This window comes from Colius striatus, chromosome 1, assembly GCF_028858725.1.
Source record: "Colius striatus isolate bColStr4 chromosome 1, bColStr4.1.hap1, whole genome shotgun sequence".
In the NCBI taxonomy this organism is placed as follows: domain Eukaryota; kingdom Metazoa; phylum Chordata; class Aves; order Coliiformes; family Coliidae; genus Colius; species Colius striatus.
Window position 1 is genome coordinate 206,515,383 of NC_084759.1, and position 13,002 is coordinate 206,528,384.

A 13,002-nucleotide genomic window follows, 5' to 3' on the forward strand; every position below is an offset into this window, starting at 1 on the left:
ACACCTACAGTGAGATGCAAAGGAAGCAAGGTGCTGCTTACAGGACTTAGGACATTAGACTCGGTGCATCACAATTACATCTGAGCAAACAGAGACACAGACATGTGTGAAAGCTTTTCCAAGACCAAAAAAAAAATAAAGGAGAAAAAAAGCTTGAACCAGGAAGATGGAAAACAGCTAGTTAAAGAATCCTGAGCACTTACAGATCAAACCCTTTGGCACGCTGCTTACTGGTAGGAAGTGCACACTTTTGGAAGGAGTAGCATGAATGCACTAGTTTGACACAAGATTATCATCTCAAAGAAAAACAACTTCCTTTCTGAGTGAAATGGAGCAAGAAAAGCTCTGAGTGGTCATTTCTATATGATATAATGGCAAGATAAACAGGGCCTAGAATAGAAGAGTTCAGCTGAAAGGGACCTAAAACAATCATCTAGTCCAACTGCCCGACCACTCCAGGGCTGACCAGGGGTTAAAGCACATTGTTAAGGGCATTGTCCAAATGCCTCTTAAACACTGACAGACTTGGGGCATCAACCACCTCTCTAGAAAGCTTTTTCCTGCACCTGACCATCCTTTCAATAAAGAAACATTCCCTGATTCGACATTGTCCCACATAAATTTATTGCCTCTAGAGAGTAAGGAACTGGCTGGAGGGTCACACTCTGAGCTGCAGTCAATGTCTCAATAGCCAAGTTCAGAACGGTGACCAGGGGTGTTCCTCAGGGGCTGGGATTGGGACCAGCACTCGTTAATGTTTGCCAGTAACATGGACAGGGATGGAGGGCACCCACAGCAGCTCTGCCAGTGACACTGAGCTGTGCTGTGTGGTCACACTCTTGAGGGAAGGGACGGGATGGCAGCCAGAGGGACCCGGGCAGCTGGAGAAGTGGAGCCATGAGAACCTCATGAAGGTCAACAAGGATGATGTGGATGAAAAGGTGGATATGAGCCTGCAATGTGTGCTGGCAGCCCAGAAAGCCAAATGTACCCTGGGCTGCATCCAAAGCAGCATGGGCAGCAGGTAGAGAGGGGGGATTCTGCCCCTCTGCTCTGGTGAGACCCAACCTGCAGTCCTGCGTCCAGCTCTGGACCCCACAACGTGAGAAGGGCATGGTGCTGTTGGAATGAGTCCAGAGGAAGGCCACAAGATACCTGAGGGCTGGAACTCTCTGCTCCAGAGAGACCTGTCCCAGTGCTTCACCACTTTCACAGTTAAAAGCTTATTCCTAACATCTAATTTGGATATCTCCTCTTTGCAGCCATTACCCCTTGTCCTGTCGCTCCAGGCCCCTGATGAAGCCCTTCCACAGCTTTCTTGTCAGTCCCTTTAGCTACTGGAAACCTGCTCTAAGGCCTCTCTAGAGCCTTCTCTTCTAAGCTGTAACTGTTCCATCTGAACCAGCAGAAGCTTGTCTTAGTTCAGGAAAAGCTGCACCAGGAGCTCTAAGGAAACATACTTTGCTTAGAATTCTTGCTCCTGTTAGGTACAGTGGAAACATTATCCACACTCTTACAACATCCAGTGACTGGCTTTCCTTCTAACAGCGGTGGTGGGGTGCAGTAGTGAATATGAACAAAGGTACCTGTCTTTGGCTACAAAAAGATTGGAAGAGGTCAGAACGTTTGAACTAGTCCCATTTACATTAGCAACAGCAAGCTGGGAGTAGGCTGCTATGTCCTGGGACTTTCCTGGGGTTGCACAACTCCTGAAAACAAAAGAAAAACCAACTCAGATAAAACCAGAGTGCACTGTACAGTCTAATGCACCTAATTGCAAAGAAAAGTAAACCCAGGCAGATCTTGGTTTAGTGGAATTGCTTTCTCTATTAAACTGCTATTTCCTTCTTCTGGCACTACAGCAACAGCTGGAAAAGGCTGAGAGAGAGGTGAGATGGGGAAAAAGGCTGTCTCCACAGGCATTCAGACAATAGGAAGAAACAGAGCTGCTGCAGTCAGCATACAAGGAAGTGTACACAGTAGTGGCCCACAGTCTTATGGTGGCCCTGTAAAAGATACGACACAGCACCATATCCTCAAGAGGCCTGTGACAGCAACATGCCATTACACAAATTCCATCTGAAAAATAATCTTTATTATATATACAGGAGCACATGCCCCAGAAAGCTGTAGGCAAAGTGTTTGGTCACTGAATTGTACACAGTCGAGGAAATCCACACAGACAATGAGGGGTAGTGCACAGACGAACATAGTGCCAATGTTCTGGACCTGCCAGAGATAGTGTTATTTTAGCTACTATGATGAAATCAATCCATCCTCACATAGGCTTTCCTCACTGGCTAGAGAATCCCAGTTTATCAGCAATATCAAAAGAACTACCTCTTTCCCATGGGAAAAATGTGACTGTTAATACTCTAGCAAGAGGCAGATGGAATCCCTCTGGCAAGTACTCTGAACAGAACAACCCACTGGTCTCTGACAAGCAGCTTGACTGGAACTATCTGCTTTGCATTCAGCATTCTCCCTTTGAAAGGGCTGTCTCAATTCCAGGACATATTCAGGAGTTCCTTAGAAAACAGCTTTCCCTAATATCCTGCAAGAAGTCCCTTTGCATAAGTTTGCTTTAGAGTCAAACAAGTCCAATGACCAGCACTAGCCTTCTACATGGGGTTATTCCTAAAGCAGGGCTGCTAGAAGGTTTCAGATAGGAGGTGACAGTTTCTGGCTGACTGGTCTGATCTAGTGACAACAGTTCAGTGGACAAGAAAGCAGGAGCATGGCTGCTGTCATTTCAAGAGGTGCACAGGCACCTCTCATTGTGAGAGGTGCACAAATGCTAGAAATAGCAAGGTTATTAACTTAGAGCTAAAAAGTGTCTTGTTTCCTCTTCCCTTTCAATAACTGACTGAAATGATTTTAAAGGCTTGTCAGGGCAGACACATGACTGTTTTTACATGGAATGATCAGCAGGTCCAGATATGCTCATTTTGCCCTTTCTTCATCAGGAGATGCAGCTCAGCAAGGAAACGTGATTTTGAAACTCACATTCCTTACAGCGTCCACATCTTCCTTAGGATGTGCATTTCAAACAGCACTGAGCCACGGAACAAATCTAAGGGACAGAAGAAAGGGAAGAAGTTTCTCTCTTTTCTACCTAGCTACAGGGTTTCCCCAACCCAACTTGCTGATTCAGTCTGAGAGGGGGAAGATCCTGCAGCTTCTACAAGCGTTGAAGTAAGGCAGTAACCTACCACAGCCCAATTCTGTATGAAATGAGTGGTGCTACCTCCAGGTACAGGAACTGATGGCTGTCCTTGAAGCCTGTAGTGTGGGGACCCTGGCTCAGAAAATGTACCTCTCATTTAGACACACTGAAGGAATGGCAGATGTCCTGGAGACAGATCCCAAGTGTCAGCACTGGCTACTGCATACTTAGGCAGCAAGCAGCCTAGGTCCAAGCTGCTGGGTGCAGCTGCTCCTTAAGGGCTGCTTTGGAAAAAGAAGGCAGCTGGGTGCTACCCTGTCCAGAGGGAATGCAGGCTCTCAGTACATAGAGGGCTGTGGCTCAAGAAAAGGCTGTTATTCCTGTTCATAAGTGGCCTGTAAAGCACAGGAAGAGCAAGACATGGATAGCAAGCAGATACATGGCCACTAGCAGCGGCAGGTGGGTCCGAGAACGGAACAGAGAGCGTAAGAGGCGTCGCAGTCCAAGGGTATTCCGAGCCTGGAGGAGTAAAAGAGAGACCAGTCAGTGCCAGAAATGGAGATGTCCCCCAGCTGCCTCCACCCAGAGCTCTCCAGACCGTGAGGTAAGTTTGTTTAAGCTAATAGCAGGAACCTTCCTGAACATATTCCACTGACAGATTTGACTTCTAGAGCCAATCCTCAGTGAAATATTCCCCTTCCCCCCTCTCTGCAGGCCTCATGAACCAGCTCTCTCCAATTTTGCTTGAGAAAGGGCAACAGAACGCAGAACACCTCCCTCTAGATGTTCATTTGGTCCCTTCAAATTTAGAGCCCCTACAAGTGAAATATGAGCACATGGATCTAAGGTACTTTTCTGGAGCTACCAGGAATCCTGATTCACTCTCTGGCCTAGAGGAAAAAACCAATCTATTTGTTGCATTCTTTTACCCTTGCAGCTGAACTGAAGCTGTTAACAAGCTGCTGCAGAGTGATCTTACTCTACAGGGGCTCTGCCAGGAGTCCTCGGACAAGGCCTGGCAAAGTTCCAGCTGGAATAGAAACATCTCTTCCAGTAACTAGGCCCAAGCATGAGCAGGGAGCAGCACCCAGTTATAGCTCTTGCCATCATTCTGCTGATGCTGCTCTGGAGAGCACCACCCCCAGGTCCTGAAGGGACCAGAAGGCAAACTCTTCAGCAGCGCTTCATCCTTAGTTAAAGGGGATGGGTGGCTGCCAGGCTCTCATTCAGGGCATGGGAAGCAGCTCCCCTTAAGAAGGATTTAGCTGTTGTAGGTTCCCAGTTTGTGAAAGCCAATTCTTACTTTGCTGGAATTATTATCCATGGAGTCAATCAGCAGGGAGTGCTCATGACCTGGAGTCATATCAACACTAGCACTTGAGGACGTCCACTCGCTTGACTGCAACCTGCCACAGAAACACATGACATTCGATTCAGTTTCTCTCAATGCCTCAAACCAACACTGTAGACAAGGCTTAGGAAAAGAGGTGTTTCTTCAAAAAGTCATCAGCCATCGTAGCAAGGCACAGCCTCACTTGACAAGAAGTGGGCTCATTTGTACAGCTGCAGTGCCTCCTGGGCTCAAGCTGAGCAGAAGGGCTGGATCACCCAGCTAGGAGTAGTCCTCTCTCCTCTACCAAGGGGCCTAGTGAAACTGTGACAGAGTAGGCATGGCTCTATCCCAGCCATACTTACTCAGTGGCACCTGCTTCCTGTGCCCAGAGAGACAGAAGTAAACCCTCTGTGCTACATGTGCAGATCACTGTTCCTGTCCACAAGAGAGGACAATTCAGCTGCTGGCAGTGGAGTCCCTTCTTGCCTGATTTATGTACTCTCACTTCAAAACTCATGATTGTTTTGGTGCTATTTTATTCCTTCTGTCTTTCAGGAACTTCAGACTCTTAACTGAGGTCTCTGTGTTCTTCAAGTGAAATTTCACAGTGTGGAACTTGAAAACAGCCAGGGCAGATGATGTAACTGCATATTTGAAATTCTATGAAATTATTTTGGATGCCAGCTCTGTGCCCAGTAGTGCCAGGGAGGGTGTGGAGGCTCCTTCTCTGAAGCTCTTCAAAACCCACCAGGACACATTCCTGTGTGACCTGATCTAGGTGAACCTGCTTCTGCAGGGGAATTGGACTGGATGGTCTCTAAAGGTCCTTTCCGACCTCTACCATTCTGTGATTCTATGATAATCAGGAGTGGTAAGATACTATTTAAGGATGAAATGCAGAACCAGCACTGTCAAGTCTTTGGGCTAGCATTAGTCAGTGAAGTGAAATCAGCTGTAAGAAGCTTTCATAGACTGTAATGCCAGAAGGGGCCACAGTTGTCTGAGTTGTGTGTTGATGACCAGGGAACTTAACCCAGAATTCTTCCCTACAGACTGTTATTTTTTGGCAGAATCAGCATATGTGTCAGAAGAAAGCCACTGTTTTCAAGTAAAGTAGCACAAATGCCTACAATCAAGTTAGTGATAAACTCCCCCAGTTTTATAGTCAATGAGGTGAAATTTCTAACCCACTGTATCCTAACCCGAACTTCTAGTCTAGCTCAGCCTCCTTTTCTCTGCTGACTTTAAGGGCATCTCTCAAGTAACCTGATATAAACAATGCACTGGGTAGAAATGGCAAGGTTTTGGTAACAGGGAGTTGCAGGGAGAGCTGTGTGGCAGGAGGCCACAAAGTGCCCTGTACCAGGCACAGATGACCTGGCAATGGATAATAGCTCATCGTTTGCCAAAACTACAGCCAGAGGCGTATGGTGCCTCTGCTAAAATGTATTTAACAAAGGGTGGTAGCTGCTAGGGAAAGGACAAAATGAGTAAGAAACAAGGAGCAGCAGAGGGAACTCATTACATGATGAGCCCAGCCTCCCACCCTGCCCTTTGCCTCACCAAACGGACCAAGTAGGATGCAGAGCAAACAATGGGCCTGGATACTGGGAAGAAGGAAGGAGAGGTGTTTAAACTGAACCTGAGTCTGGGATAGATAAGAGGAAGTGTTTTCCCCTAAGTGATTGTTTCTCAATACCCAAATCAATTACAAGTTTGCATTGATTGGCCATACATTAGAACTGAGTGACATTCTTCAAGTCACAACTGTTTTGCCCATGACAGACAGGTCATGGACTGAGGAGACAAATCCCCTGGAAGTATGAAAACTCTTCTGCTTTCACCCAGTTCCCACTCTCCAAATTATGTTTTTCAGCACTTAACTCATTGACAAAGCTGGCATCTCATTTCTAGTCAATCTGTCTTAATGTCTGGCCAGGTGTCTCATTCTATCTTTGTCTACATTTGAAGGACAGCCTGAACATCAGGAAACACTTTTGTATTGCGTTGGCACAGGTTGCCCAAGGAGGCTGTAAAGTCTTCATCATACTCAAAAGCATCCTGGGCAACTGGCTCTGAGTAGCTCTGCCTGAGCAGGGGCACCAGACCTCCCAACCACAACCACTTGGTGCGTCTGTGATAGATATGGTCTGGTCATTTCTGTGCCCCCAGTGACTTCTGACAGAAGGATGTAATGAAGTGCAGATGAACACAGGGCTGGGATCACCACGCTTTTATGGTGATACTGCCTGTTTCTTCAAGCTCCCTCACCTCCTGATCTGATCCTGTGCTGCACAGAGTGCCTCCTCTGCGGCGAGGCGACGGTCCCGTTCCTCCTCCAGCTGCTCCTCTATGTACCTCAGATCCTGCTTCGTGCTGCTATGTAAATGTTCTGTTTCAGACAACCTGTCAGATAACCAAACACATGCCAAAAAAGGCTTGATTCACAGACTATTCTGTTTCTGTTGTATTCGCTGATGCAGTACATGAACAGACTCTGATTCCACCTCACAGAACACTTAGTTATCTTTTATTAATATTTGTAAATTACTTGGAAAGGAAGAGAAGATGAATCTCTCAAACCTCGTGTGTCACATCATTAAAGAGTCTGTTGGCTCTGTCATCTTTGGCCCCACCTTCTGCAAACCAGTTTGAAAGGGTACGAGGAATCACATGGTAGATCTTAGTTCCAACGAGTTACAAGGAATCATGTTCTAAGTCTCAGTTCCAGATACTCTCAGGCTAACAGCCTTGAGACCAGGAGCACTGATACAACTGAGCAGTTACTGAGGACCCAGCCCATCAAATCAAAGATGCTAGTTTGGCTGGCAACAGTCAACTGGAGTTGCCACTGCATGTTATCTCTTCCTTTTTAAAGTTCTATCCAAAGAGATAACTAACCACAGCTGTCAAGGGCATAGAGCAGTTCCTCCACTCCCACAAGGTCCTAGTGTGGAACGAGGTTTTTCCAGCCCCCTGGCAGAGAGCAACAGAAGGAGGTTCATCACTAGCCCAAAGACCTCCATCAGGACTAACATCCCCACCCCTGTATTCTCAGGTTTTACCTCAGCTGCAGCTCCTGCAGCTCTGGTGTGTAATTGCCTCCCCGAGGCTCATTCTTTTCTTGGGGTGCTCCTGGAGCAGCATCTGTTGCAAATGGCTCCTGAAAGAAAGCAAGAACGTAGGGCAGGCAGCACTGAATGAAGAGGACAGGAAGCAGCTACAGTGCTGCACTGTCAGTGAAGCCTTTTGCAATCAGCTTTTCCCTCCCTTGCACCAAGAAGACCACCCTTACCATGCTCTTGTCTGCAGACTGGAGCTCCTGGAGCTGCCTCTCCAGCACCAAGCAGCGGTTCAGAACCTCGTTGTAGCGCTGATGGCTCTCGCCGACGCTGCGGCTGTTGCCGCGCAGCTGCAGGGACAGAGCGTTCTTCTCCTCAAAGACCTGAGACAGCTGAGAAGGGAACACAATTGGCAAGGGTTTTTGTGGAAGCAAAATTGTTCTCCAACGTGTTTAACTGAGGATAAGAATTCTATTTAGAGCATGGGGATTGCCACACTGCACATCACTGAGATCACCGACCCATAACAATCTCCAGCACGAGCTTCTGGCCAAGGTTTCCAGCAGTCCCAGAACATCATCTGTGTGTACAGAATAATACACTTCAAACCCAACATTTCTGAAGTGCTGAGACCAACCTAAAGCATTCAGGAATATCATCAATAAAGTATGCTTTCTCCTTGACAGCAAGTCTCTTTCTGGAGACTGCTGAATGCTGAGTCTTCCACTGCCATGTGGAACCACACTGCTCGTGACTGCACCGAAACAAGATCACAGGCAACCCTGCAAATCACAAGCATGCCTTCTGAAGAAGGAAATTCCTTCAGGAGTCTAGAAAGAACTCCTGACAATAGAAATGGAACCTGGAAACAAATTTCTTCACATAATCTCACTCTTTGGTCCTTTTGTCTGGTCTCCCTCCCCCTCCACTCCCTGCTAGCCTCCCTCGCTCTCCTCTAGCCTTCCTCTGTTGTCTCCCCAGTCTGTCCTTTCTCTCTCTCATCTTCCCTCCTCTCTTTCCTCTTCTCCTCTGTCCTCTTCCCTTCTCCCTCTGGTCATTTTAGAGAAAGGGCATTAAAGTTCAGTATCAGAAAAGTTGCTGATTCAGACACTACTGTCACTGATCCTCCTGAATGTGATTTATATTTGGCCTGGAATATCCCTCTGGTCCATTCAGGTCAGCTGTCCCAGTTGTGACCTCTCTGAGGTTCTTGCCCACCCCCAGCCTGCTCACTGCAGGGAGAGCAGGATCAGCAATGGAGAAGGCCATGTGAGAGCTGGACTGCTGTGGTCTGCTAAAGAGACATTTTACAGTAACTTACAATTAAATTAAAGGGATTCACGAAGCAGACAGAGACAAGCTCTTTTTGACAGTGGCAGAAAACACAGAAAGAAACCACAGCCACAGATTGTATCTTGGAAGAATCAGACTACACATCAAGAAAAAGGTCTGCATTAAAAGTACAGAGCAGCACAGGGCAAAGGCCCAGATTGGTTCTGGAATCTCTATTCTCACCACTCAGGCAAAGCCATGGATGACCCGATCCAGGGTTGGTGATGGTGCTGCCTGGAGCAGCAGAAGGATGCACAAGATCCTCTCCAGCAGCCTCTTCAAGATAATACTTGTGCTTTTGTTACTTCACTAAATGCCCACAAGAACACCAAGGTTCACTCCTGCTCCCTGAGCCCTATTCAAGCCTACCCTCTTCCTCACATTCCTTACCCAGACTTTGCAGGCAAGTATAAGATATAATCAGTACCTTGCTGTTTAACTGCTGAATTCTGAGCTCTTTTTGGTGCAGTTCTTTCAGGCTGTCACTTAGCTGGGCCTGGAGATGTTTTATCTCTGTTTCTAGGCTTGACGAGTCCCTTCTCAGAACTTCTGAAGAAATCTGACAAGGAAAGAACAACTTAAAACCATAATGCACATGAACCCACTCTCATGTTACTCATCCCTGTTTCACATTCCAAGGTCAAAGCCCAGTAGTATTGCCAGGCCTGAAACTTGATCTGCTCAGGCAAAATTGCAAATGGGGAATAAGCAGAAATATCCTAAAAGCCTGAACATCCAAACAATTAGGAAAGACCACTGAACTTGCACATACGATGGGTCTTTCTCAAAAGTTGTCTCAAAGCTGTCTGCAAAGCAGGAAGGAAAAAAAAAGTGTATGAATGAGAACAAGGAAAACAAAAACCCGAAGAAACACCCACTATGCTCTGGTTCGACACAGAGTAAAAGCGCTGAAGCGCTCTCCTGGAAAGCATCACATACACATTGGCCTCGATCTTCCTTTGCATATATAGATGTGAGCACCAAAGAGATAAAAGGAGATTTCCTCCCTCCTCCACAGACGCAAAAGCTTCTGTTTGTTACAGACGTGGGCAGGAGAGTTCTTTCCTTGCTCATGATGTAATGGTAGTGTTACATGCAGCAGGCAATCGCCCTTCCCTACACCAAGCAAAACACTCAGCATGTTCCACTCCAGTTTTAGAACTGTGTTACAGGGAAAAGGAGGCAGAAAGTGCAAGGTTCAATCCTAAACTAAACCAGAAGATCTTAAGATTCAAACTGAGTGCAAGGGGCCATTCTAAAATAGCCAGAAAGACCTGACAAGTTCCACGCTGCTTGGAAAGACCCAGGGTGCCTAGGAAGCCCTCTCTTTGATTCTTTCTCTTGAAACATTAAGAACCATGAACTAAGGGAAGAGCACAGACAGGTATGCCAGAGTTTTCTAAAGGTTTCCAATGATCTGAGCTGCATTGTTGGCATAGTCCTTGGAGGCCACACAACAAACTCTGATACTGAGTCTGTACAAGCTGAACACAAGCAACACATGCTACATGGGCTGAATTCCGTGCAATAAAGAATCTATTTCTCTCCACTCACCTTTGTTTGGTAATGCTCTTCCACAACTTGAGGCTTGCTGAGGGGCAGCCTCATTTCTTGCACCATCCTTTGTAAATGGCTCAGTTCTTTGTCTTTTTCTGCTACAATCATCAGGTACTGCTCCTTTATGCTGCTCTTCTGCTTTTCCCAGGCAGTTTTCTCTTCTCTGTCCAGTATAACATGAAGAAAAATACCAGGAAGTTAACAGGTATCCAGCTCAGAATGAGCTGAAGATGATTCTATTTCCTACCATTAGATGCCAGAAAATAAGTTTTATGACCAAACCTACAAACAGGAACCTTAACAGGTTTCAGGAAGTATTCTGTATTTGGCTCAACACTGCAGATTACTCAATGCTCACACTTTTGTGTCCCTGGACATTGTTTTGACCTTGCTCTACAGAAAGTTCTGTCAAGCAAGTAACCAGCAATGTCACTTGTCGTTGTAACACAATCACTGCCTCAGTCAAATACGCATCAGAAGCACAGCACTGATCCCAGCATGCACGCTTGAAGCCTTGGCTTCATTTGCATTGTGGAAGCCAGGCATGAAACAAATCTTCTCTTTCACGGGAGATAAATACAATTTATTAGTGTAAGCTTATTATGTGTGTTATTACATTTATTATGCAGGCTGTATCCAACTTTGTGAGATATGAACTGCTAGTTTGAAGGTCAAACTGGAGGCAGAGGAGAGGAGCACTGCAGGTTTTTGTATCACTTTGGACAAAGATAAGCCATATATATCTTTCCACAAAAGCCCCATTTCACTCCAGGTTCAGCTGTTCTTAGATGGATCTCTGAAGTACTTGAAAGCAGTTTTTAGAACCAGGCATATTTGTCTGACTAGTTTTAGTCCAGTTAGAGATGACAATTTACTGGGCACTGGCCCAGGCTGCCCAGGGAGGGTGTGGAGGCTCCTTCTTGGGAGGTTTCCAAACCTACCTGGACACATTCCTGTATGACCTGATCTAGGTGGGACCTGTTTTAGCAGGGGCTTGGGCTGGGACAGCTCTACAGGTCCCTTCCAGCCCCACCATTCTGTGGTTCTATGACTTGAATTACAGCTTCTTTTAAAAATAGAAGACGTAAGGCAAGCGAAACAAAGGATTAAACAGTCACAGAAAAAGAGTATTTCTAAACAATGATATCAGAGGGATAATAAATTCCATCAGCCTGGAATGGAAAGTTCTGTAATTATACAAATAAGCTCAAATACAAAACCCAGCCCAAGTCTCCTCTCAAACAGATGATATTGGCCACCACTGGATGAAGTACGTAAACATTACAAGGCTGCTGATCTATTTTACACAGGCATCCTTCCAAGATGTTAAGCTACAATCCTTCACTCTAAGTCTGAGGCAAAAGCTGAACAAGGGAAACGGGCCCACTCCTGAACAGGGAAGGCTGAGGTTCTCAATGCTGTCTTTGCCTTCTGCCCACAACTGATCTTCGCATGAAAGAAATGGCACCTTTGCATCTCTGGAGCAGCGAGGAGACAGACAATTCTTACCTAAGCTGCTGGAGTTCCTGCTGGTAGAAAAGACTTTCTTGCTTCAGTTGCTCTTGGAGACGGTGCTGGTTATCTGCATCTTGCTGATACTCCTGCAGTTGTGCTTTCAAGTGAGAGTTTTCAGCTGATTCTACCCCAACTAGTATGTACTGCTGCTGCAGGTTCTTCAGCTCTCTCACCTTTGAAGGGAAACATCAGAGTGGTGACAGCTGAGCAAGCAGCTAGGTTTACTAGTTATAAGTGTCTAAGAGCATTTCTCACTGTGGCATCTGGAGGAAAAAAACAAGTCACGTTCAGGTGACAGAGGAACTAGAAATTCAATCAGTGATTACAGCAGTCTACTGAAACTGCTCAGAAAGAATGCCCTCAGAGATTGTTAATGAGGGCAGTGAGCTTTGAGACCTTCCATGAAGATTTGACACATGTTAACAAAAAGACCCTCCACTACAGTATTAACTTCCTTATTCAGAGGAAGGCAAACTGAGACAGAAGGAGCTGGTTAAGAATAACTCCTGAAGCTGGTATTTACAGTAACACAGGGAACTGAAGAGATAAAATCCTTTTGACAGCCTACTCAGATTGGAACTAGAAATAAGTTGTCATCACACATCCATCACTGCAATCTGTTTTTGATGACACGATGACATGACTGACTCTGGAGGCAGGGAGGGACTCAATGAATCAGGAGACTCCTCCACTGAGCATGTGCCTTAGGAGCAGCAGCACTACACAGACGTGCAAGCTGACCAGAACAGAAGCAGAGGAGACAAATCTAGAAGTAACTAAGATATAAAATGGACAAGAAAGAAGATGTTTCATTAATTAATAGGAAGGAAAAATAAGACAGACTAAATCACAGTGGGAAATAATTGTAAAAAAGTCTGTCACCTGACCAGCAATTAGAACTGAAACTCGCTCAGCCACACTGTGCCAGAGACTATACACACACAGACACACAAGTACACAAGCAAGGATGGCAAAATGAAGCTGCAATGCCTTGTACCTGTCTTGACAATCAGCTGCCAAGAAGAGAAACAGGCCCA

General features: G+C 46.0%; 1 protein-coding gene across 1 annotated transcript in view; it reads right to left on the reverse strand.

Annotated features, from left to right (window-relative positions):
- Positions 1-2,073: 2,073 nt before the first annotated feature.
- Positions 2,074-13,002, reverse strand: part of GOLGB1 (golgin B1) — a 46,707-nt gene continuing 35,778 nt past the window's right edge. The window contains exons 17-24 of the mRNA XM_062020303.1: positions 11,960-12,138; positions 10,448-10,613; positions 9,321-9,452; positions 7,795-7,953; positions 7,565-7,662; positions 6,771-6,905; positions 4,470-4,572; positions 2,074-3,685 (exon numbers count right to left, since the gene is read on the reverse strand). Coding sequence (XP_061876287.1) covers positions 3,551-3,685; positions 4,470-4,572; positions 6,771-6,905; positions 7,565-7,662; positions 7,795-7,953; positions 9,321-9,452; positions 10,448-10,613; positions 11,960-12,138 — 1,107 coding nt within the window. The 3' untranslated portion in view covers positions 2,074-3,550. The remainder of the gene's footprint in view (positions 3,686-4,469; positions 4,573-6,770; positions 6,906-7,564; positions 7,663-7,794; positions 7,954-9,320; positions 9,453-10,447; positions 10,614-11,959; positions 12,139-13,002) is intronic.